At 34.3% G+C, this 25,888-nt stretch overlaps 1 protein-coding gene across 1 annotated transcript in view; it reads right to left on the minus strand.

Moving 5' to 3' along the window:
• Nucleotides 1-25,888, minus strand: part of pcx (pecanex) — a 621,557-nt gene that overhangs the window by 268,524 nt on the left and 327,145 nt on the right. Inside the window, exon 15 of the mRNA XM_090398640.1 lies at nt 4,679-4,711. Coding sequence (XP_090254766.1) covers nt 4,679-4,711 — 33 coding nt within the window. The remainder of the gene's footprint in view (nt 1-4,678; nt 4,712-25,888) is intronic.

Consider the following 25,888-nt stretch of genomic DNA (forward strand, 5'->3'; position numbering starts at 1 on the left):
GATGATAAAGGTGACATGAAAATGGGAGAAAAAGATATCCTTGAAGTATGGAGTAATTACTTTGAAAAACTGCTAAATGAAACAAGCAGTGATGACAGCACAGTGATAAAAAATACTGACCAAACATGCAGTCAGGAATACATATCCATACTTGAAGTAGAAAAAGCTATCAAAGGCTTGAAATGTGGAAAGGCAGTAGGAGTAGATGACATTCGATCAGAAATGCTGAAGTATGGTGATATAAAAGTCTTACAGTGGCTGCATTGCATAGTTCAGAATGCCAGGACACAGGGACGAATTTCCGATGATTGGAGTATACTCTAATAGTACCCATATATAAAAAGGGAAATGAAACTGAATGTGAAGATAGATAAAACTGAAAGTCTCTACTTCTCAACCATTTCTCAAGTATACTTGAGAAATGGTTGAGAAGAATTGTGGAACAAAAGCTTGTTGAAGAACAAGCTGGATTCAGGTCAAATAGAGGCTGTCAGGATCAGATCTTCACTTTAAGACAAATAGTGGAGAAATCATGGGAATATAACAAAGATCTGTATTTAAGTTTTGTTGATCTGGAAAAGGCATATGACAAGGTGCCAAGAGAGAATATATTCAAAACACTACAGTTATATGGTGTAAATGGCGCATTATATCACGCAATACTTAGTCTTTATTTGAGTTGTAAGTCAGCAATTAGAATTGAAGGAAGTACAGGAAGATAGTTTAATGTTAAATCTGGTGTGAGACAAGGATGTACATTATCCCCCCTGTTATTCGTTATCTATATGGATCACATTATGAAAGAAAGTGGTATTAAACATGATATCAAAATTGGAGATGTTAATGTCAGCTCTTTGCTTTATGCGGACGAAACAAAGCTGGTATGGTGGGAAGTCAAGTGAATAAATTCATATGGAATAAGAGAGAAATTAGTTGGAACACTAAATTAGTGTATACAAGACAGTGTTCAAACCAGTTTTAACTTATGGATCCGAGAGCTGGGTCAGAAGTAAAATACTTGACCAAAGAGTAGGGACCGCAGATATGAGAGTCCTGAGAAAGATTACAGGCGTGAACAGATGGCATCAATGGCAATATCATATTAAAAATGAGGATATTAGGAAAGAACTTGACATTGTCAGCATCCAGGAATGCATTAGCAGAGCTAATCACAGGTGGTATGGTCACTTAAACAGAATGGGCGAGGAAAGATTAGCAAAACAAGTGTTCTCTGCCAGGTTGGCAGGAAAACAACCCAGAGGAAGACCACGATATAGGTGGATTGATACGGTACAAAGTGCCTTAGATGATAGAAATGTAAGATCTGATAGTGTTGGAGTCTTGACAAGTAACAGACTGATTTGGAGGAAAATTGTAGATAGGAAGTTGGTAATGATGTAAATTTTTCATGTAGTACTATCATATCCTGTGCACCCCTTGAGGGTACATGGCAGGAATTTGATGATGAGGATTTGTATAACACTGATGGAGTGCACAGAAATGGTTTTGGCGTTAGGTGCCTATAGAGAGCTTCGTTCACCAAGCATGGTGAAGCACAAAGTCAGGAAAACTTATGCAGATGAACATGTGTGAAGGCACCCATGAGGTGAGTGAGTGTGAGAATGACCAACAAGTGCAGTAAGTCTTCTAGTTTCACAATCAACAATATTGAATACAGTTGGTAGTGCAGGAAGTACAAGGGGTGGTGGGGGGAGGGCTAAAGGGATGCTGCAGATTCTATATACTAATGCCAGAAGTATCAGGAATAAGAGGGAGGACATTTTGGAAATGGTTAGTGCAACCTAACCAAAAGTTATAGGCATTAATAAGACTTGGCTAACAGCAGATGATGTATTTACAGGGATAGAATGTTAATGGTTTAGTGTTTTCAGGGAAGAAAGTATGGGGAAGGGATACTGTTGATAACAGTAGACGAATTGTTGTTAATAATGGCATATAAAATTCAAAGTAAGGGTGCTGTTGCTCCAGTGAAAAGAAGCAGACACGTAAGCCCATCATATTATGTGGTAAGATTAAATTTATTAAATTCACTGACAATGGTGTATCGAACACATACAAAGAGAGAGAGGATGCAGGCTAAACATACCTCACCTTATTATTATTACAGTTGCTAGAAACAAAAATAAAGTTCTAAGGGAAAAAAAAAGTGCTACCCTAGTTACGAGAGTTGTTCGATAAGCCCATGCAAAAATGAAGAAAACATAATTTTTTTGGGACAAACATTTTTTATTTTTCAACTGACTCCTTTGAGGTCTATACACTTAGTGCAACGATGCTCGAGTTTTTTGATCCCGTCCATATAGTATGATTTGCCCAACTGTTCAAAATAGGCAGTTGTTTCAGCAATCACCTCATTTGATGAAAATCTCTTTCCTGCCAGTCATTTTTTCATGTCTGGAAACAGATAGCAGTCCAAGGGAGCCAAATCTGGAGGGTGGGGGGAATGCGAAAGAACTTCGTAGCGTAATTCGAACAATTTTGCAGTCACAATTGCAGAAGAGTGAGCAGGTGCATTGTCATGGTGAACAAGAATCTTCTTTTCTGCCAAGTGTGGTCGTTTTACCTTTATTTCATTATTTAAACGATCCAGCAAAGATGCATAATGCACCTCTGGTAATTGTATTGCCCTTTTCCATGAAAAAGTACATCTACAAAAATTATGCCACGAGCATCCCTCAAGTCGGTGGCCATAACCTTTCCTGCTGAAAGAACAGTTTTCGCTTTCTTTGGTGCAGATTCCCTGCTTGCAACCCATTGTTTTGACTGTTCCTTGGTCTCATGCTTCAAAATTCAGAATTCTCAGAATCCAAAATTCCTTTGGATTCTGTTTAAACAGCTCATTCACACATTGATGCTTTTGATCCAGTGTGAAAAAAACGTGCCATGCATCTTGTGGATAGTTTTCTCACATGTAAATATTCATGTAAAATATTATGTATGCGGTCATTTGAGATGCCCACAGCCATAACAATTTCACGCACCTTCACTCTTCTATCATCCATCACCATATCATGGATTTTTTCAATAATTTCTGGAGTAGTGACCTCAACAGGGTGTCCAGAACGTTCAACGTCACTTGTGCTCATATGGCCACTTCGAAAGTTACTAAACCACTTATAAACTGTTCTAATCGAAGGTGCAGACTCACCATAATATTTATCAAGCTTAGCTTTGGTTTTCTGAGCCATTTTGCCTTTCAAAAAGTAATTTTAATCACTACACGAAATTCTTTCTCGTCCATTTTTCACAAATCACAGTACTTGATCGATTCAAATGAACGCCAAACACAGAGTAATAGATATATCTGACTGAAACTGTGTGATCCTCCAATAGTTGCCAGCAACTAAAAATAACATCAATACGATACGTACTGGTGGTGCCATCTCTTAGACTTTGCATGGACTTATCGAACAGCACTCGTAATACTACAGTTATTTGTAAATATGTCAATCTTATTGCCAAAATGAAAAAAAGTATAATGCTCTAGATTGATGACCACATTGGCAGACACGTTTCTTAAGTCAAGCTACTCAATAACTGAGTGGCTAAGAATAACTCAGAAAGAGGTTGATAGGCAGTAGGTCAATAATGGTCACTGTGGACTTTCTAAGATGAGTCACATTCCATAATGATGATGATCATGTAATAATAATAAGAAGAAAATAAAAAGTATTGAAAAGAATGCCCAAATTCTTCATCATTATTACCTAACATTATATGCTTGCTACATTTCCCTATTACAGGAGTAGCTAACTACGCATCCTTTTGGAGACAAAATAATTCGTAAGGCTCAGAAGAGCTGCAACCTTTGACCAATGCGATGGTATGGGAGTAAGTGAGTGCGCATGCCGAGGTTTTAACGAGCTTGTAAGAACTACTTTGACTAATTACACACATAATTTTAAGGAGCTTACTAAGAAAATGGATACAAGGAAGGCTTCCACTAATAAATAAGTAACTAACATTATTGCGTATCGACTTTAAAATCATTTTAAGTGTTCAAAGTTCATTCAATGTGTTTCAAATTAAACTTTTTTCATTGTAGTAATTTTTATTAACCCTGTTTTTCTCTCTCTTCTCTCATTTTTTATTTTGTTCTTCATTTTTGTTGTCTCCTCTTCTCTTTTTTGTTTTTTTCCCTGGTAGATCGTGAAGAGTCACGTGATGCATGGAAGCGAGCCACATCGTGAGCTCTCATTGCCACCCTTCCTCTATTATAATCATTCTTTTATTTTATTCTTGCTAATGATGGCAAATAAAATTCAAAGTAAAGGTGCTGTTGCTCCAGTGAAAAGAGTCACGTGATGCATGGAAGCGAGCCACATCGTGAGCTCTCATTGCCACCCTTCCTCTATTATAATCATTCTTTTATTTTATTCTTGCTAATGATGGCAAATAAAATTCAAAGTAAAGGTGCTGTTGCTCCAGTGAAAAGAAGCAGACACATAAACCCATCATATTATGTGGTAAGATTAAATTTATTAAATTCACTGACAATGGGATGGGGGAAAACTCTTGGTTGCCTCTATAATTGGATGACCATTATTCCTCATTATTATGTAGCACTTTGAGCAATCTCAAACTGAATGCATTGCAGCAATATCACTTATTTTACATACAAAATGGAAAAATGTTAAACAAATAGAAAATAACTTACGTGAGTTGGAGAAGCTGCATCCGGCTGAACACTCTAAAAAGATTGCAATGGATATATTTGGTTAACAAATATAGCAAAGAGAATTTAATACTAAAATCATACAACATGATAGTAAAAAATCTATGAGGATTAGGTTAATTAAAAAAAGTATCTAATTAAAAAAGTCATCCCCACCACATTAAATTATAAAAGTAAAAATTAAATGAAATTAAAAAGGAAAAGAACTTTAATATAAATAAATAATTATATTAGCCAATCACAAAATTCCCATTTTTGACATCAAGTTATTAAATCTCTATAGTCTCTCTTAGAAGATGAGTAAGATTCAGAAGAGACAGGAGTAGTGAGCACCAAATAGTAATGTCAAGACTAATTGTGGAGAATGCTCTGCATAAAAATTAAAATATTCATGCCTACTTTGTTGACTTTCAGAAAGAGTATTGGACAGTATAGATCAGAAAGCAGCACGGGCTGTTCTTGAATCTTATGGAGTGGACAGGAATCTGGTATGTTTATTACTGAAGAAGGAAAGAGATATGTTTTGATAAAATGAACATGGAAAAAAAAATAAAGCAATGATATTTGGATAAAAGAAGATCAAAAAGCAATTAGAGGTCAATGGACATAAGCTGGAAGAAGTTAGGAGGCTTCACATACCTGAAGCAACATGATGAACATGATGAGCAATATAATTCAGACTGTAAAAAGAAATAAGATCTCGTATAACAAAAGTGGAGGTAAACCTGCAGGCAATGAACAAGATATGGAAAAGTAAATCAGAGCCTCACTACAAAGCCGAGAATGCTGGAAAGCTACATATTCACAAGTGCTCTCTATGGTTATGAGATACAGATAATGGTAAAAGCCAGTGAAGAGAATAGTCCCATTTGAAAGAACATGATATAGAAAGATTATGCAAACATGCTAGATGGAAAAAAGAATGAATGAAGAACTGTACAGAAAAGTGAACTGAAAAGAAAATCTAAGGCAGAAAATAATTCAAAGGAAACTCAAACTTTTTGGACATATCTGCATGATGGATAACAGTAGACAGATTCAAACTTTGATGTTTGAACATATTAACGAAACAGGAGAACCAAGACAAGAGTGGATAGAAGATGTGAAGGAGTAATGCAGAAAGAGTCTACAGGATTTCAGTAACCTGGCAGTGGACAGAGAATGGCAAAATTGGTGTAAGCTGCATCAAACACCAATGGGCATTGGACACATAAGCATTAATGACAGTCTTGTCAATTTTTATTAATTTATTAAAACTAGACAACACTTTAATACAAAATTCAAAAACTAAACTAGGTTTTAGATAACTAAGACCTGCTGGCTAACTTTGACACTACTGCGCTAATTACAAATGATAATATCAATGGCACAATTCTTCTGTTATAGAACAAACTTCTACCAGACATTACAGCCCTCTTTGATATATACAGGTAGTTCTCACTTTACGAATTTTTTGGATCAGAATTTTTATTTTAAATTGTGTGCGGCAAAGTCGATTAGGGGTGTGTATGGGAAATTACGCAGTATGTAATGACATAATGAACAGTTAGAACGAGCCTCAGTCACTCACGAGCCTTGGCAACGCGAGTGTCTTATTTGTAGTTTTCTTCAAATTACACCTCATTTTTAATTTTGCTTTATTTTTTAATTATAACCTTTCACTTTTCCAACAATGTCAAAAAGAAGCAACAGTGTAAAACCAGAAAATGAGCAAAAGAAACAAAGAAAAGTAATTATGTTAGAGAAAAAATATGAAATTATTATCAACCACCAAGCGGATAGCACTGTTAAAGTTTTTTCTGAGAAATTCTATTTTGTCACTTCTACAGTTTGCACCATTTTGAAGGATAAAGAAAAATATTTGGAAGAAGTAAAAAATCACAATCTATGCCGTCTACATGGTGGGAATAATAAAGAAACAGGCAGTATAATTCCTCATATGGAAAAACTGGTAACTGCTCGGATAAGCAACCAAACTCAACGATTAAACATTCTTATTTTTAGAGGGACCTGTGGCATAGTATAATTGTTTTTAATAATTATACTATGCCACAGGTCCCTCTTCACGTAAGTCCACAGTAATAACTTTAATTAATAAATAAGGTAGATATTTCGTACTAAAAATAATAGTACATCTTCAGTGTTACAAACAGATAGGAATAGAATACAAGTAACGAATATTCGGTGGATCACCTATTAAAATACAATGTTGTCGCAAGCTAGGAAATGAAAGAAATTAATAAATAATTAATATTTAAGATAATTAGTTTTTTTAATGATTACATAAAATAAAAGTCTCCCAGATCTTCGAGAGAGAGAGGCAATCATTTCGATTTAAATTTGGTCGATGGAAAAAATCTTCACAACGTTCTTTAAAGAGGCATTCATTAAAGGTGTTCATAGATGCAGGTTCATTTGAACCTGCATCTATGAAGTAGAATAGCTTTATCCCCTGGATATTATGGGTAGTGGTAATACTGTGTTGTGCTAGACCAGACTTCTGAGGTTTGTTGTAATCAATATAATATTGATGTTCTTTAATTCTTTTTTCCACAGAACGGCCAGTTTGTCCAAAATAAGAAACATCGCATTCACAAGGAATCTTGTAAACGCCAGCCAAAGACAGAGATGACAGTTTATCTTTTGTAGAAGGCAAAATGGAAGAAATTTTGTTGATAGGAATATAAGTGGGAATCAATTGGTACTTTTTTAAAATTCTACCTATAGGTTCTGAGATTCCTGGAATGTAGGGGATTGGAACTCTGCGAACTGTTGAAGAAACCTTAGGTAATAGAACATAAGATTCAATTATCTGTTGGATTTGATTAGGATGGAAATTATTAGATACCATTAACTTTTTAATAATGGATTTCCTGGAAAAAATCAAGGATTTAAAAATCAAAGAGTCTGAGTTGTTAGTCAGTTTTGACATTGTATCTCTGTTTACCAATATCCCATTAGCCGACACAGTCAATTTATTATATGAAGATTGCCCTCCAGATATCGCAAAAATTTTAGAATTTGTTATCCATTCAGGTTATTTTAGTTGGAAAAATAAGTTCTACAAACAAGTTGAAGGTACTGCCATGGGTAGTCCTTTGTCTCCACCTTTGGCTAACTATTTTTTGAAACAATTCGAAGAGACTATGTTTTCATCCATTCACCCTCAACCATCTTTTTGGTATCATTATGTTGATGATGTTTTTGCCATTTGGTCACATACTGAAGATGAGCTTTCCACCTTTCTACAACAGATAAATAGCCTTCATCCTCGTATCCAATTCACCATGGAAAAGGAAAATTCTGTACTTTATCATTTTTGGACATCCTGCTTACTCGAACTTCTTCTGGTACCTTATCTACAAGCATCTTTCGAAAGCCCACATTTACTGGCAGATACATTCATAAAATGTCTGCTCACCATACATCTCTAAAATTTTGCATTCTTAAATCTCTAATTAATAGGACACAAAGTTTGCTCTTCTTCAGAAATCTTACAACAAGAACTTTCCATCATTAAAAAGTTAATGGCATCTAATAATTACCACCCTAATCAAATCCAACAGATAATTGAATCTTATGTTCCATTACCTAAGGTTTCTTCAACAGTTCGCAGAGTTCCAATCCCCTACATTCCCGGAATCTCAGAACCTATAGGTAGAATTTTAAAAAAGTACCAATTGATTCCCACTTATATTCCTATCAACAAAATTTCTTCCATTTTGCCTTCTACAAAAGATAAACTGTCATCTCTGTCCTTGGCTGGCATTTACAAGATTCCTTGTGAATGTGATGTTTCTTATTTCGGACAAACTGGCCGTTCTGTGGAAAAAAGAATTAAAGAACATCAATATTATATTGATTACAACAAACCTCAGAAGTCTGGTCTAGCACAACACAGTATTACCACTACCCATAATATCCAGTGGGATAAAGCTATTCTAATGAACCTGCATCTATGAACGCCTTTAATGAATGCCTCTTTAAAGAACGTTGTGAAGATTTTTTACATCGACCAAATTTAAATCGAAATGATTGCCTCTCTCTCTCTCTCGAAGATCTGGGAGACTTTTATTTTATGTAATCATTAAAAAAACTAATTATCTTAAATATTAATTATTTATTAATTTCTTTCATTTCCTAGCTTGCGACAACATTGTATTTTAATAGGTGATCCACCGAATATTCGTTACTTGTATTCTATTCCTATCTGTTTGTAACACTGAAGATGTACTATTATTTTTAGTACAAAATATCTACCGTATTTATTAATTAAAGTTATTACTGTGGACTTACGTGTTGTTTTTAATAACGATTAAACATGCCTATTACCTATGCAACGATTTGTACTGAAGCATTAGCCATTTTTAAAATGCTGAAAGACCAAAAAGGGGATAATTGCAAAGAGACTTTTGCTGCAAGCAAAAAGTTTGATATAATGTCAAATTTGATATCGAGATCCAAAGGCTAACTGGATTTTTAAAAAATCCAGTTACCCTTTGGATCTTGATGAATGGCTTTATTAAAGGGATCAACCAAGATGACTTCAGAAAATTTATAAGTAGCATCTTGAGCTATCCAATATGAATACAAAACATGCAAGGCTCCACACCTGAGACCCACATGTTCTTCAGCAATAGATTGGTGATTATGAACAGGCTTTAACTGATTTACAACATGATTTTTTGGCTTGCCATTATGCCAAGATTCCTAACTTCATCAGTTTCTTGTCGCATAACTCCTAACATAATAAGCTGCTGGAAAGATCACCATGCGACTGTGCTTAACTTTACACTTACTAATATTAAACTGACAGCCATTTTCTTTTACCCAAATTTTCAGTCTATTCAAATTATTTTTTAAGTGCTGGATATCAGTAGCATCCCTGATTGTCCTGCCTATCGTTGCATCATCAGCAAACAATTGCATATCTCCTGTTAGACTCTTCCTAATGTCATTAACGTATAGACTGAACAACAATGGCCCAAGGACTGAACCACTGATCCAAGTCAAGAGTTTATATTCCAATCCCATATTGTCCCATTCATGCAACAGAGTTTCATATGATATCCTATCAAATGCCTTATCAAAATTCAACATTATTGTCGTGTATCCATTCCCTTTATCAAATTCTGCCATAGCATTATTATAAAATATGAGCAAATTGCTAAAACGTGACCTTCCTTTAGTAAACTAATGCTGTTTCTCGCAAAGTATAGCTTGTTTACCTACCCATTTATGTCAGTTCTTACCAACTTCTCCAAAATCTTCACTACCACACTAGAAATATCGATAAGTCAGTAGTTAGACACATCAGTAATTGCACCACCCTTATACAATGGAACAATCATACATTATTTCCATTCCTGTGGTATCAATGCTGAGCTGAGGATCAAGTTATAAACGGGTGAAAATCCTGGCCAATTTGGTGAACATTCCTTTAGCAAAAGTGCTGATATTCTATCTGTCCCTATTGCCAAATTCTTATCCAGGTTATGCAACAGCTCTCAAACCTCATTCGCATGCATCTCTAACTTTTCATCCAATGTAGCAGAAGCAATGTGCACTATGTTGACATATCTTAGCAAAGAAAGCACACATTAATTGAACTATCGCATTAGCTTCTGACATTAGAGTACCATCTGTATTCAGCAAAGTTATTCTTCCACATTCATTCTTTCTTTTGCTTGCAGCATGACAATACAATTCTTTTGGATTCTCTTTAGCCTGCATAACCAATTTATTTTCACACTGCGATTTAGCTATTTACACAATACTCGTTACTTTTCTGGCCTGAGCTTTATATATTTCATAACTCCTCTCATTCTTATTCTCACGATATTCTTTCCAGCATCATCATCTTCTTGCGATTCTCTTGCTTAATAAGGTTGTACATCCATTTCCCTCCCTCCCTGTTTATTACTCAAACACTAGGGATACATTCAGATACCATCTCATTCAAGCACTTTTTCAAAGATTTCCATGCATTGCTGACATTTTTCACATTCAGTAACTGATACCATGGGAACAAAGATAGTATTTTCCTAGGATGATCATAATTTCTAGCTTTGTAGTTCAGCATGTAACCTGTTCTATTTTCAAATAAAGCATGGCATGAACATTCTCACCAACTTCTGGTAAAATAGTCATATTCTTAACAGAGACCCCATTTCAACATTATGATTTTTGGAAAATCATAATGCTGAAATGTTTATATACGAGGTTGGTTCCATAAGTTTCCCGCATGACTAACTTTTAGAGGTAATAGAAAGAAAACAATTGGGTCACTTGACAACATAATCTCCCTTTACTTCAACACACTATTCACATCTTTGAATTAACATTTCTATGCCCTTGAAAAAATAGCTTGTACTTTTGTCTGCAAAATGGCTTTAAACTGCATCTTTCATCTCATTACCATGTGCACATTTTCTTCCTCAAAGGTCTTTCTTCAGTTTTGAGAAGAGGCAGTAGTCACTGGGAACTAGATATGGGCTGCAGGGTGTGTGGGTGTTCAGTCTCCTGGAAGCCACGTTCCTTCACTGCAGCCTTTGCAACAATAGCCGTATGAACTGGAGCACTGTCATGAAGCAGGCAAACACCATGACTCAGCATCCCATTGTCTCTTCTCATTTATGGCATTACACAGTTTAAGCAGGAGTAAAGCATAATATTATGCTTCACTCATCATGGTGGTATTCCTTTCCTTGAAGTCAATCAAGAGAATTCTCCAGCAATCTCAAAAGATTGTTGCTATGATCTTCTTGGTGAACTGAGTGACCCTGGCTTTTCTTGGCAGTGCTTCGCATGGTGTGCAGCACTCCATGGATTCTCTTTTGGAAAGAGGATCATAACAAAGGATCACATTCATTCCCGTTGACAATGGATTTCAGCACTTCTCTCTGATTCCCTTGGCATAGCTCTAAAAACTTGTGGGAACAGGTCACATGATGCTCCTTCTGAAGTGAAGAGAGAAGTCAGGGCACCCACCTTGCACTGACCTTCGTCATGTGAAGCTTGAAAGATGGTTGTTATAGAAAGCTCCAACCTTGCTGAGGTTTCTTTGAGCTTCAGCCATCTGTCATTGAGCAGTTCCTTCTCGACAAGAGAGATATTTTCCTCAGTCATCATTTCCACAGTCCAACCATCACAAGGATCGTCTTCAATGCTCTCTCTCTCTTTCTAGATGAAACTGTTTAGCCCATTCCTTCACAGTGGAATATGAAGAACAAGCTTCCTCATAAACACCATCCAATTGCTGTTTGTTGGCACTTGGAGAAAGCCTTTCTTTGATGAAAAACTTTATCACAGTGCAGTACTCAATTTTTAACATTACAGCCACTTAGCATGTCAGGTGTTAGTCAAATGAGTGCTTCCAACTGAATAATACAGGTAGAGAGCTGAAACTGGTATACTAAGCTCCTTACAGATGGTGCTATCTGTCATGCATGGCATTTTAAAATTGGCACATTTGTATGTCAGGCCAGAAACTTTTGGAACTTACATCATATATATACAAATTAGATACAGATTTCTCATTAACTGTATTAACATAATTTTTCGTGAGTTGAAAAATGGTAGCGTAAATCTTGGATCTACTATAGGAATGAAGTATTTATTTTTGAATTAAGTATCAAATATTCTGTTAATTTCTTCAGAGAAATATTTTCATTATTCCTATTCCTGAAAATGTGTTATCTACATAGATAAAATGATGATTTTCAGGATCGTAATAGTTCAGAGCACTTACACAATTAGAACATCTGAACTCATAGTTTTGGTAATTTCCTCAGAAGGAAATAAGTTTTTCCATTAAAGCCACTGATTTGAGTTTACTGTACTTTAATGTTGTCATTGTATAGATATTTAATGTTCATTTTTGTTCTTTTGTTTATTGTGATTCAAGATGAGGTTCATGATCCTAGTGTCATTTACCATTTGCCAAAAAGCAGAGCAACTTGGATCACTTTCATGTAATTGACTGAAAATGACAATAAATGATGATAATTCATTGTGGCATATAAAAAGTAGAGTTCTACCTTGAACTAATTTATATGGCTGACATTTAATTCAGTTTTAATATCTTTTAATTCAAGCATACAGTGGCTGTATAGTTAATATACGCTATTTTTCTACACACTGCTATTAAATTTATATTGATACCAGTGTATTAATAGTGTCAGCTGATGTTAACTGCAACATGTGAAGGAAACATGGAACACTTACAACCTCAGTGTCACTACATCCTTTAAAAATATCGGCACCATTGTTCTGAACCATTACATGAATTTAAACCTTTTCTTTAATCATCTCACGAGTATGACTTATAAGAAAATGTTGAAAGATCAAAATTATCATTATACTGAAAGTTTGTTTCCAGCCAATGCAAATGCTGGCAGGTCCATATATTTTTTATTAAAAACAAGATAAACAGTTACACCTTATCAGTCAATAAATATCTGGAATTATTTATTCTGTAAGATATTTACTTCTAGGCAAATTTATTCATTAGCTCATTTTGAGCAATTGAGTATCAAATGTTATCCAATACTATCATTTCAACTATGGAGCAATGCAAAGATTTTGCGACTGTCATAGACCTCTCATTTTGTAGATTTTTTCTATAATAGCAAGTATTGTTTGTTTTGATGGATTTAGTTTAAATTTTGAGTGCTTTCTTGTACTTACCTTCTAGTTTGATATTTTCCTTTCACTGTTTTGTTTTACAAATTTATCATCATGCTTCCATTATACATGATTAATCAGGTGAAATACATGATTAATCATGATGTTGTATATACCTTTTTCCTGCTCCAATTTAAGATATTTGCTGTTTGCATATTTTACAAATTTTGAATATTCACATAAATTGTTCAAGTTCCAAATATTGCTTATTATTCACAGCCACTGCATTCTGTTTTTCAATATTTTAAGACTCATATTATAAATAAACTTTAAGACTAAATGTTATAAACTAAAATAAAAACATATCAAATGAAGTATATAGCAAATGTAACAGGCTTTGGTATGCCATTGTGCAAGATGAGAAGAAGCTTTTCCCCACTTCATTGCATTTAGTATAAACGGAACAGGAATTTTTCTACTTTTGGCTGGACAAATACTGAATTTTTCTACAGATTTGGCCAAAGTCAAATATTTGCAAAACATGCCAAATACTAAATCGAAACTGTGCATCCCTAATTAAAACTATCTTTAAACCGCCTATAAAATTAAAGCATTTATTCCAAATGTCTAAGTATACTTCCCCACCACACACACAACCAGGAGTCTACCAAATTAAATGCATAACCTTCTTTACATAGGTGACATTGGATGCATTGTGTGTGTGTAAAATAGGCCTTTATGATTATGCTTTGGAGACATACCATAGGACTCAGTGGAAACGCACACAACTATTACATCAAAAAAGAATAATAAATAATACTAATAATATATTAAAATACAAACTTATTTAATAATGGCCATTTACAAACAAACTTACATTATAGCCTACCAGTTTCGCCAGCAAACTGTCTGGCTTTTCCAAGGCATTTACGGAAAGACATAAAAACTAGTAAATGCAAATTGAAAGGAACATAAAAAACGTTGTAAACCAACTAGTAGCTAAAGTTACACGTTCGCAAAACAGAGAGGACTTATTGTTCTTATTCATTATCATGCATGCGTGTTTGTTGTAAACGTGTAATGTGATTACTGGCTAGATGTAGTTCAGATTGATTTAGAGAGAGGATAAGGTTTTTCCACAAACTGTTTAGGATTTCACCCTGCTTTCTGTTGAGGTTTCTGCCGGTTATTAATGCTATTGTGGCATCCTTGAATAAACGATGTCTGTAGTTGTCATCCAGATATGGCATGGAGCTGCTTTGCCACTGTATCGTGTGGTTAGACGTACAGAAATGATGTGCTAAGCCGGAAGAGACACTTCTGTTGTGGTTTACATCACCAACATGTTCTTTTTGTCTGATTTCTAAACTCCGTGAAGTTTGTCCAATGTAGGCAAGACCACAGGAGCAAGGAATGTAATATACTCCTGTATATTTGTAGAAAAAGCCAGACAGTTTGCTAGCGAAACTGGTAGGCTATAATGTTAGTTTGTTTGTAAATGGTCAGTATTAAATAAGTTTGTATTTTAATTATAAAACGACCAAAAATGTTTAGTTTAAACTAATAATGTATATTTTTTGGAAAATATAATTTATTACAGAGAAATTTTCTGCAACTTAGTTTCATGTTAATGTTGCTCCTGTAACAATTATAACAGAAATAGCAAAGCTTATAGGGTGATGAAACTATCCTGTTATCTAACCAAAGCCAAATTAACTTTTATTAAGGTAATTTAAAAAGACATATCTGTAGGTGCAATTTCAGAAAGTAGGAATGACAAGATATTTGGAGTCAAACTTGATGACAATATGTGTGCTGTATATATACAGTATATATTTCACTCAATTATGTGAATTTAAATACATTCAATAGCCAAAAACGAAACAAATATTATCAGTAAACATGGAAGATAATGAGTGGAATGAAATGGGCAGGAAATTTTGAATTTAAAATTATGAAATCTAAAAATTTGGAAAACTAAAAATTAAAGAATAAAGGAACCAAAAAACTAATCACGTATATACAGGACATATGATGTGACCGTGTACTGGCCATTTCGTGGGGAAAAAATGTTGTCAGATGGTCATCATGGTTTATTTACAATTTGTAAATAGGAATAAGAAAAAGTTAAATATATTATACGTAGCTTTCCAGAGCCAGTTGAGCTATTTCTCGTGGAGAGAGAGAGTAAGTAACTGTGCTGATAAGGTGGCTAATATGCTGGCAGAATTGTTCAGTTGGCCTTCCTCTCCATTTTTGTCCATTTGAGGGGGGGGGAGAATAAAACTAAAATGTCATAGTATGAAAAAGGAGGATGTCTCAGTTCATGTCCAAGCCGATTAAGTTGACATCTGCACTGGGTTTCAATCAAGGGTTTTTGGTTTGTGTCTTCTAAAATAGAGGAATTATGAATGATCCTTCAAAGATTAACCAAGTAACAGTCTTAAGCTGGTTGTATTAAAGCTATTAATAGTTTTAATTGCTTTTTGGGTGGAAACATTTCATGTTTCTCCACCATATAAGAAGACAGCCTGAGAGGCTGCTTTGTAAAGCCTAATTTTTGTTTCCAAGGTAATCAGGAGCAATTTCCATATATTTCTTAGATTCCTGTGTTGATTAAGAGCTTTATATTTTCTTAATATTATGTCATTTACAGTATTATTTATATTTGAGCATTGGAAGTCTTCTACTTTTTCTAAAGGTTGGTTGCATTCTGTAATGATGGAACCTTGCTATATTTGTGAGTATTTTAGTTTTATTTGAGTTAACTGTCAATCCAAATATTTTTGCAGCTTGGCATAGTTTATTAAAGTGTTGTTGCACCTTGGATAAAGATGAATCTATTAATACTATATCATCTGCATAGTATTATAGTATAGTATAATAGTATATAGTAAGGTCACTGAGACAGAGTTGTTTATTTTTGGTTGCTAACGTTGCATCAAATTCATCCTCAACCATCCTGAAAATGTAGTCTAAGGTTATTATAAAGAGAAAGGAAGCCAAGGTGTCTCTTTGTAGAACTCCTGTTGTTATAGGAAATTTTTCTGTCAATTTCCCATTGACAAGAACACAAGCATGAAAATCTTGATAAGGTGCTGTAATTACTTCAATGATTTTGTTGGGAAATTCCATAATGATAAAGAATGCTAAACATGTTAATTCTACTAATGGAATCAAATGCCTTTGTGAAGTCTATGAAACTGAGGATAAGAGGAATATTCTTGTCTTTAGAACCTTCCAAAAATCTTTTTGCACTGTGAATATGTTCTAATATGCTTCTGTTCTTCAGGAATCCTGCTTGGTTTTTCCTTAATAGTGGGAAAATATAAGGTTATAGGGGGTTACAGGTTCCTTCTGAGGGGAGCCTGTAACCCCTAGAGGGCATGTCCCCAGGTGGCGGAGAGGGGAAAGCCTCTGAGAAATGAGTGGTAGGAGGCAAATAAAATACCTCCTATGGGCCAACAGATGAAGCATATTAGAGCTAATCTCCCAATGTGTTTATTCAAAAATGATTACGAAAGAAAACTGAACAAATAAATCTAGAGCCTATCCTGATCCTTCCACCTTCAGAGTGAACATGACATTGTATGACAAAAGCCTTCAGGGATCGACAAGTAAAAGAGTAAGTCCTCTAAATCCCAAATCTGGAAAACACCTTTAATTGTTTCCAGTTATAACGTACGCATACTCTTAAAATGTGGAAAATTCATTGAACTATGCAGAGGAGCTGAACTGAATAAAATCAATGCAATTTGCATCCAAGAACACCACTGGAAAACTGACACGGACTGGAATGACACTGCATCAACAGACAAAAATTGGACTTTCATTTATTCTTCAGCAGAAAAACGTGGTAACGGTAGCATAGAAATCTTAGTCAGTAAAAAATTATATAATAAAATTTCTGCACTAGAGAAAGTTTCAAACAGAATATTATCCATAACATTGGACTCAAACCCCAAGGCAATTATTACCTCAGTACATGAACCCATAGAAGTTGCTGAAGAAGACAACAAATCAAAATTTTATGAAAAACTTGCCACTTATCTTTCAAACCTCCCAATGTATAACTGCCACATAATAGATGGAGATTTTAATGCACAAATTGGAGCAAAACTGAACAGGATCACCAGAAATATAGAGCAATATACATATCACCACACAACAAATCACAATGGACATCTGCTTTCAGAACTTTGCAATGACCACAACTATACCATTCTACATACCAAATTTCCTCACTGTGCAAACAGAAAATGGACAAGAGAGCACCCAAATGAATCAAAATCTCAACTCAATCACATACTTATAAATGGTAAATGGGTTAGATCAAAACAGAATTGTAGAGCCTGCAGCACCCTCTTTCTTAACTCAGATCACAGAATCATTAGTGCTCACATCAAGCTTCAGCTAACAGCTACCAATTTATATATATATATTAAAAAAAAAAGCAACAAGATATATAAGATGGAACAGTTTAGAAGATCCCTCAACCCAAAACAAACATAATAAAGAAGACATCTGCAAACAACTAAAAAACCTAGTGCTTATGAGTAATAACACTGAAAATAATAACTTCAATAATTTAATCAAAGAAGCTGCAACAGAAGCACTGGATAAATATATCCCAAAACCAGCAGAAAACTGGGTGTCACAGAATTCCATAAAACTAATTAATTGCAGAAATGTCCTCAAGCAAAGAATGAGACAACTCAACAGTGAACAAATAATGCAAAACTTTGAGATAATAAATAACCAATTGTATGAGTCCCTAAAAAGAGACAAAGAACCCCACAAACAAAACATATGTCAAACTTTGGAGGATTATCATAGAAACCATAAGACCAAAGAAGCTTTTCAGATTGTGAAACATCTTAATACCAAAGAAAGGAAACCCAAAAAATTAAGAATTAAAGATAAAGATGGTAAAACTACAGAAGACAAAGATAAAGATGGTAAAACTACAGAAGACAAAGATAAAGATGGTAAAACTACAGAAGACAAAGATAAAGAATTATCAGAATGGAAAAACAACTTTAAAAGTTTACTTAACATTAAAAACATTTCACAAACCCCAGAATCAAAATAAGTGAAGAAATGCCTATAAACTGCAATAACTTCACTCTTGACAAACTTAAAACAGCACTCAGAAAGCAAAAAACAGGCAAAGCCACAGGGATTGATGGAATCACAGTCGAAGCCATACGGTGGTGACCATATGGACTGCGATTCTATCAAATACGGTGGTGACCATCTACAGAATATTTTCCTCAATATATGCAAATAATGCTCTGAGGACAGGGAAAATACCTCCCCATTGGAAAGAAGGTATAATCATACCACTACCAAAAAAAGGAAACCTAAATACAGTCATACTTCGATTAAAGAAGAGGATGCATTCCATGAAATTACTTTGTTAAGTGAAACTTTGTTCTCAGAGGTAAAAATACTATGGAGATAATAGAGATACATTCATACATAAACAAAATGAAACTTTTTTTTTTTGAAAAAAGAAAAACTTTATTAAATAAAAAGTCAATATTATATACTTCATAAAAATAAAATCACATTTTAAAATAAGAATCTAAAGTTCGTTATTTTCTTCAAAATTATTTCGTTGGCAATAACATTTCACTTCTGGACAAAAATGGTCAACGAACCAATCAGTAAATAACTCCTTGGTAATCCATGCATTTCTATTAGCTTTTCATATTACAGGTAAATTCGTTTTTATGTTACCTTTTAACTCCCTCGGATTTTCTGAATGGTAAACTAATAACAATTTTAATTTAAAATTGCCAGAGGCATTTGATCCAAAGAGTAATGCTAAATGGCCTTTGACCGCTTTGAACCCAGCTGCTGATTTTTCTTCAATAGAAATGAAGCTTTTTGATGGTAGCCATTTCAAGAACAAACTGCTTTCATCAACATTGAACACCAAATTTGGTGAAAAATTTTCACGTTCAATTATTTCCTTTAGTTTTTTTGGAAACTTATTAGCAGCTTCAACATCTGCACTTGCAGCTTCTCCTGATAATTTTACACTATGAATTCTGGCCCATTTTGTATCTCAAACCAACCACGAGAAGCTGCAAAATATTCCGCAATTTCTTCAATTTGTTTAGATTTCAGGTGATTAAACAAAAATAATGCTTTTTCTTGAATTACCATTCCAGTTAAAGGCATATGACGTTGCGACATATCTATTCGCAAACTTAACATTTTCTCATTTTTTTCTAAAATTGAACTCCTTAAGCACGTTAATTTTGCTGCTGTAACATCTGTACAATTCTGAGCAGATTGTTTTATTTTTTATAATTGACTAAGTATGATTGTTAAAGTTGACTGCGCTAATCCTAAAGAATGCATTACATCAGATTTACTTTCACCCCTTTCAACACGTTGTATAATATGTAATTTAGTTTCTAAAGAAATTGCTTTTCTTTTCCTTGATTCTGACATTTTAACTAAATATTAATATTTACAAAATCTACAATAATGCTATTAGAGAACATAAGTCATTTATTGCAATGCAATACACTGAAACACACTCTAAGAAGTGTAAGCAAGAACTAAATTACGCAGATAACTTGCGAAACTGTTAAAACAGACACATCCACAACTTGAGAGTATGTGACGAGTCACCGTCACTCACCAATTGGATGATTACCAGGCATTAACCTTAAAATTTTAATATTTTACGTAAAATGGGGCTTGAAATTGCGGACTTCATTATATTGAGGTTTCTTTACCAGAGGTAACGTTAACCGAGGTATGACTGTAAACTGGAAAACTACCATGGAATAACTCTACTACCTATAGCTTTGAAACTTTGCAATAAAATGATTCATAATCATATAGAACTGTATACATGTCAGATGGTAAACAGTGCAAAACTGGAGGTGTCACGAATAATAATAATAATAATAATAATAAAAACTGACTGTTAGTTTGCTGCACAGTTTAAGAATATGTATTAAGAGTAATTTGGCTGGTTAAAGAGTAATAGAGAGTTTGGAGGATTTGAGATTAATGATCAGTAATGTATTTTATTTAATTACCAAGAGGATGAGATAAAACAGGAACTTTTTTGTTTAACATCCTGATTGGTTCTTATCACTAGAGATTCAGAGCAAAGTAATTTGGTTTCCTTTTCTTGGAAATCAATTATGGTAACTTTTTTGATTTCAGAGGAGTGTTTAGATTAGCATACAATGATATTTCCTAGTAGTGGGTTTTTTATCGATATTATTGGTGCATTTTTGTTTGGTTTCTTTTTAGTGGTGGAAGGTAAGGATTCTGGTATATGGCAATCATAGTAATGTTCCAATATGCAAGACTTTAAAGAACGAATGACTGACGGTAATTTACCAGTTGCCAATTAAACTTGTAAATAACACCAGCCACAGTAGTACACTGGTGTGAGATATTGGTTTTGGTAAATGTTGGAGTTTGCTGTTTTGTGGTGAGGACAATTTTGTAATTAGAATGTTTGAAGATGTGTTTGATAGTTTTGTAAATATTGTAAATATACAGCATTATTAGAATGGCGTATAATTTAATTAAGTTGCTTTGGGAAAGGGGCATATGATTTCAGCCAGTGTGAATGGCATAAGCTATTAATTGCTGGAGAATTGGTGAAAACAGAAGTTGTTTTTTAAGAATGTCATTTCTTGGTTTAGAGCAGTGACTGAAGAAGAGTATTTGTAAGCAATGATGAATTGTGTCAAAACAACCAAGTTTTTGAAAAATATGGGTAATAGGAAGAAATGTAAGTAGTTTCCGATGATTGTAAGTTTATTGTATACTTTAGTACTATTATGGATGGAATTTTTTTTCTTGTATTCAATGGAGAATTTTTATCTATGGCCAAAGGTATTTAAAGAAAAAAAAATAGTTTTTGTATAGTGTTACTGTCAATGATACACACAACATTACTGACACATTTATTATAGTAAGAAATGCCAAGGGATCATGATAAGAGATGTGTTTCCATCTGAAAAAAAAAAAAAAAAAACATCTCAAGCTGATTGCTAATCTTTTGGCCCATGGGAAGACTGAAAATATGTTCCTAAATATGATAACATTATATTTAAAGAAATTTGCTAAGAATATAACCTTAATCAGAGAAAGGATATCAGAAGGGAGATTAGGGTACATTCTGATAGGTTGTGGTCATTTATAAGCATCGTATGGACAATGTTCAGGATTTTGTGTACATCAGCATTGGTATATAAGGGAAAAGAGAGAGAGTATAATGTAGGGTAATATGATAATATGTTAGAAAAGTTCATCCATATTTTTAATAATAAATTTTGAATTTTTTTAGCAGTAGTTTGATTAGTTGGGAATAAATTTTGATAAGGGAGCAGTTGTGGTGTATTTATATGAAATTATGGAGCATACAGGATACCTGGTTTATGTATTTTAACTTGTCTGTCTGAAAATAGTAGGATGATGGCTGGTACAGGGAGTGATTTTTTTTAACAGTGCATTTATCTATTTTTTCTTCTTCTTTAAGTTGATATAAGAGTTATGTTGGCAGTTGGATCTTCTGTAATTATTTTATAAATATTGCTATTTAAATAGTGGAGTTGATTTTGTTGCTAAATAATGTTAAAAAAGGTGATTATCAATACGGCTGATAAAAGCAACTGCCTTTCTAAGCCTTACTGATTATATTATATTATATTATCCTTGATTATAGGAAGAACCAACAGCTTATACTGGAATTGTGATGAATGAAGTAGAGGTAACTAGTCTATTACAGAACCTCAATGTCAATACATCTGTGGGATTGGATGGTATACCAGCTCGTGTCGTACGTGAAGCGGCCAAAGAATTGTCAGTGCCCTTGACCATTTTGTTTAATTTGAGCCTGAGGACTGGGTCAGTCCCAAGGGGGTGGAAAGAGGGGAAAATAGTTCCACTGCACAAAGGTGGTTCCAAGGCTGCTGTTGAAAATTAATGGCCAATCAGCATAACAGGAATCATTATCAAGGTCTTAGAGAAAATAGTCAAGAGGAAAATACAAGATTGGATAGAAGAAAATGGGATACTGTATCGGGGACAGCATGGTTTTGTGAAGGGTAGGTCATGCCTCAGTAACTTGCTCACATATTATAACACAGTGACGGCTGAACTGGATAAGGGTAATGGGTTTACGGTGATTCTACTGGACCTTGCCAAGGCCTTTGACAGGATACCACATGGAATTCTGATCAGTAAATTGGGGCATATGGGGATGGACATAGGGTTGGTGAGATGGATAGGAGGGTGGTTGACGGAGAGATATCAGAGAGTGGTTTACTCAGGAGTAGAGTCCACAAGACAGCCTGTGACTAGTGGTGTGCCACAAGGATCTGTTCTTGGACCACTGCTGTTTAATTTGTTCATAAATGATATAGGAAAGGATCTGAGAGGAACAGTTCATTTGTTTGCGGATGATGCGAAGTTGGGTAGGGCAATAGTGAATGCAGATGACGTCAAATTTTTGCAGGATGATTTGGATAGATTGGAGGTCTGGGCTAAGGAGAATGGATGTCAGTTTAATGTGGCAAAATGTAAGGTTATGCATTTTGGGGTGAAAAGATTGGAGGCAGTTTACTGCATTGGTGGAACCGTGCTCCAGGAAATTGATGAGGCACGAGATTTAGGAGTGTTGGTAGATAAGGAATTGAAATTTAGGGGACGCATTGCAAAAGTGGCCAAATCAGCTCATCAAATCACTTGGTTGCTGAAGAATACGTTGACAAGCAGAGACAAGCAGGTTATTGTTCCTCTGTATCGAGCCTTGATAAGACCCCATCTAGACTACTGTGCTCAGATTTGGTCACCTAGGTTTCTTCTTGATGGGGAAGAGGTGGAGAGGATCCAGAGGCGAGTGACCAAGATGATAGCAGGTCTGTGGAATGAACCGTATGAGAACAGGTTGAGGATTTGTGGGTTGCAAAAATTGGTTGATAGGCGGAGGAGGGGAGATATGATTGAGACATTCAAATTACTGAAGGGTTTCTATAAAATTAATTCAGAAGATATTTTTGAGAACAGGGCTGGTTGTGGGAGGACTAGGGGACATCCATGGAAACTGGGCAAAAGTGTGGTTAGTAAAGGTGTTAGAGCTGGGTTCTTTACTTTTAGAGTAGTGAATGAGTGGAATGCGCTCCCTGAGTCTGTGGTGGATGCTGTGACGGTGAATGAGTTTATGGCGAGGTATGATAGGTACTGTATGAATGTCAAATAGTTGTGATGAATATGATTTGGGGCCTCCCTCGATGAGTCTAATGACTCCCTGGAGTTGCCCGTAATAATAGTAATAATAATAATAATAATAATAATAATTATATTCATGTTTCATTTTATATAATTTAAATTTTATATTAAATGTATGCTTTTGGTTGGAAAGAAGGGCAGATCTATCACCCTATAATTGCTATTTCCATTATTGTTATAATTTATTACATTTTGTTATAGGGATGGACCTTTATATGATGCATATTTCCAAAAAAAAAATATCACTTATCAAGTGGAAATTCTGGTTCAAACATAGTAATGAAGGTCCAGTACAGGATATTGTAATAAGATTCTGTAAGATGAAACCCTGAAGCATAGTTTTGTTCTTAGATTATCTTCATCATACCAAAACCCCTTTTGCAGGATGCTGTGGAGGTAGATAATTGTGGAAGAACATCTATGATATCTACTATCAAAGATTAAGGCACCATAATTTTCTTCAATCTCCAAACAGGCTGTGAAGCAAACAATAATCTTAACCATTCAGGAAAACACTTAACCAGATTACCCTTCATTTGAAGATGCATCTCAGAAATGGTACTATGGAAAGCAAGAAACATGTAGCATCTTACAGTATATCTGTGTAGTTGCATTTTAAATAGAGGTCTTAGATAGATTAAATGTATACAGCAGAAGAGTATGTCTCGATTAACCTTAAGTATAGAACATTAAAGAGAAGATGAAAATATGTTTATATTTGTAGTAAGTTTGTTTGGCCAGAAAGTAAATCATACCTGACACAAAAATTATAATCTTGATGTCATCTTTAACTAACTAAACAAAAACTTTGCACGTCTATCCAAAAGTTTATACTATAAATGGGAAAATACTTCCTGTACAAATTTCGGTTTGTTCACACTTTGATAAAGGATAAGAACAAGAATCTAATTTCTTAGCAAGTATATAAATTATATACTGGACAAAGTACTTATGATCATACAGGAGTACTGGTCATGAAGAATTAGAGGAATTTTATTAAATTTCAGAAAAGGTAATTTACTTAAAAAAGTTGGTCATCCTTTCCTTCAAGCTTACACGGTGATCAGAATACATCATGAAAACAACTACCGTGTTAGAGTAAAACTTTAGTTTAATATAAACCAAAATAAACACTCGACGTTTCGACATTTGCATTAAGGTCATTATCTGGAGCATACACATATATACAAAAAAACAAGCTGCGCTATAATCTACATAGCATACTAAAGTTTTTATTATTGGTCTCTGGTGGGAAAAAAAAAACTTACTACATCAAAGCTGGAGTCCTATTATTATTATTATCTATTAGGTTACAAAATTAAATTAAGCTGGAGAGCAACATGTTTACAAAAAAAGGAAAAAATTAATAAATAATAAATAAAAAATTACTTATATAAGTATACATATAAATTACAACCAACTGGTATGGATAGTGGCCAATAAAACTGAAAAATTGCTTAGAGTCCTAAAGTCAGGGTTCGGTGGAAATTAAGTGGGCTGAATGTGTGCCATCCAAATTCTTGGGATTTTTATGCCACCATTATTGTTAAGATTAGGGTGTTTAATCAAAACATATTCTGGAAAGTAATAAAGAAAAACTTAAGGTCAAATTTTATACTTTAAAACAATGGCAAAATCTGAATGACAATCATACAAATCTAACCAATCAGGATATCTCTTTCCTGGCAAACAACTCAAACAGTGAACAACAAATAAGTGAGACGAGGAGATACCAACCACATGCAAGCAATAGTCATGTGATCAACCTATGTAGCCACACCTTAAATAACAGTCAACTTGCATTACTTGATAAAGGCCTAAACTTCACAGTAGCACCTAGAACTGTTAATAAACTGGATGTTATATACCACACAGAAAGAGGCATTAAGTCTCTTCCAAATAATATAACTGATAAAATTCATTTAGAAACCAGCAATGTTTTTGAATAAAAAGAAAACCATATGTAGCAATCTTACAAAAACAAAACTAGCAGCAATCAAGTCATTAAAAGCTAATCGAGATATAATTTATAACAAAATTGGACAAAGGTAATTAAATTGATGTCCTTGACAGATGAACTTACATCCATCAGATGAATCAACTGGTCTCCGATAACAGCACCTATCAGCTTGTCAACTATAATCTAACAAACAGGATAAAGAAAAAAAACTAAAATTACTTAAGTCTATAACTTCTTGGCCATCAGACACTATTAAAAAAACTTATACCCCATATACCTGATCATTCTCCCAGAATATATGGTGTTCCCAAGGTACACAAACATAACACTTC

This window comes from Typopeltis vanoorti, chromosome 10 (assembly GCF_054136105.1).
Source record: "Typopeltis vanoorti isolate ZY-2024b chromosome 10, IOZ_Tvanoo_1.0, whole genome shotgun sequence".
In the NCBI taxonomy this organism is placed as follows: domain Eukaryota; kingdom Metazoa; phylum Arthropoda; class Arachnida; order Uropygi; family Thelyphonidae; genus Typopeltis; species Typopeltis vanoorti.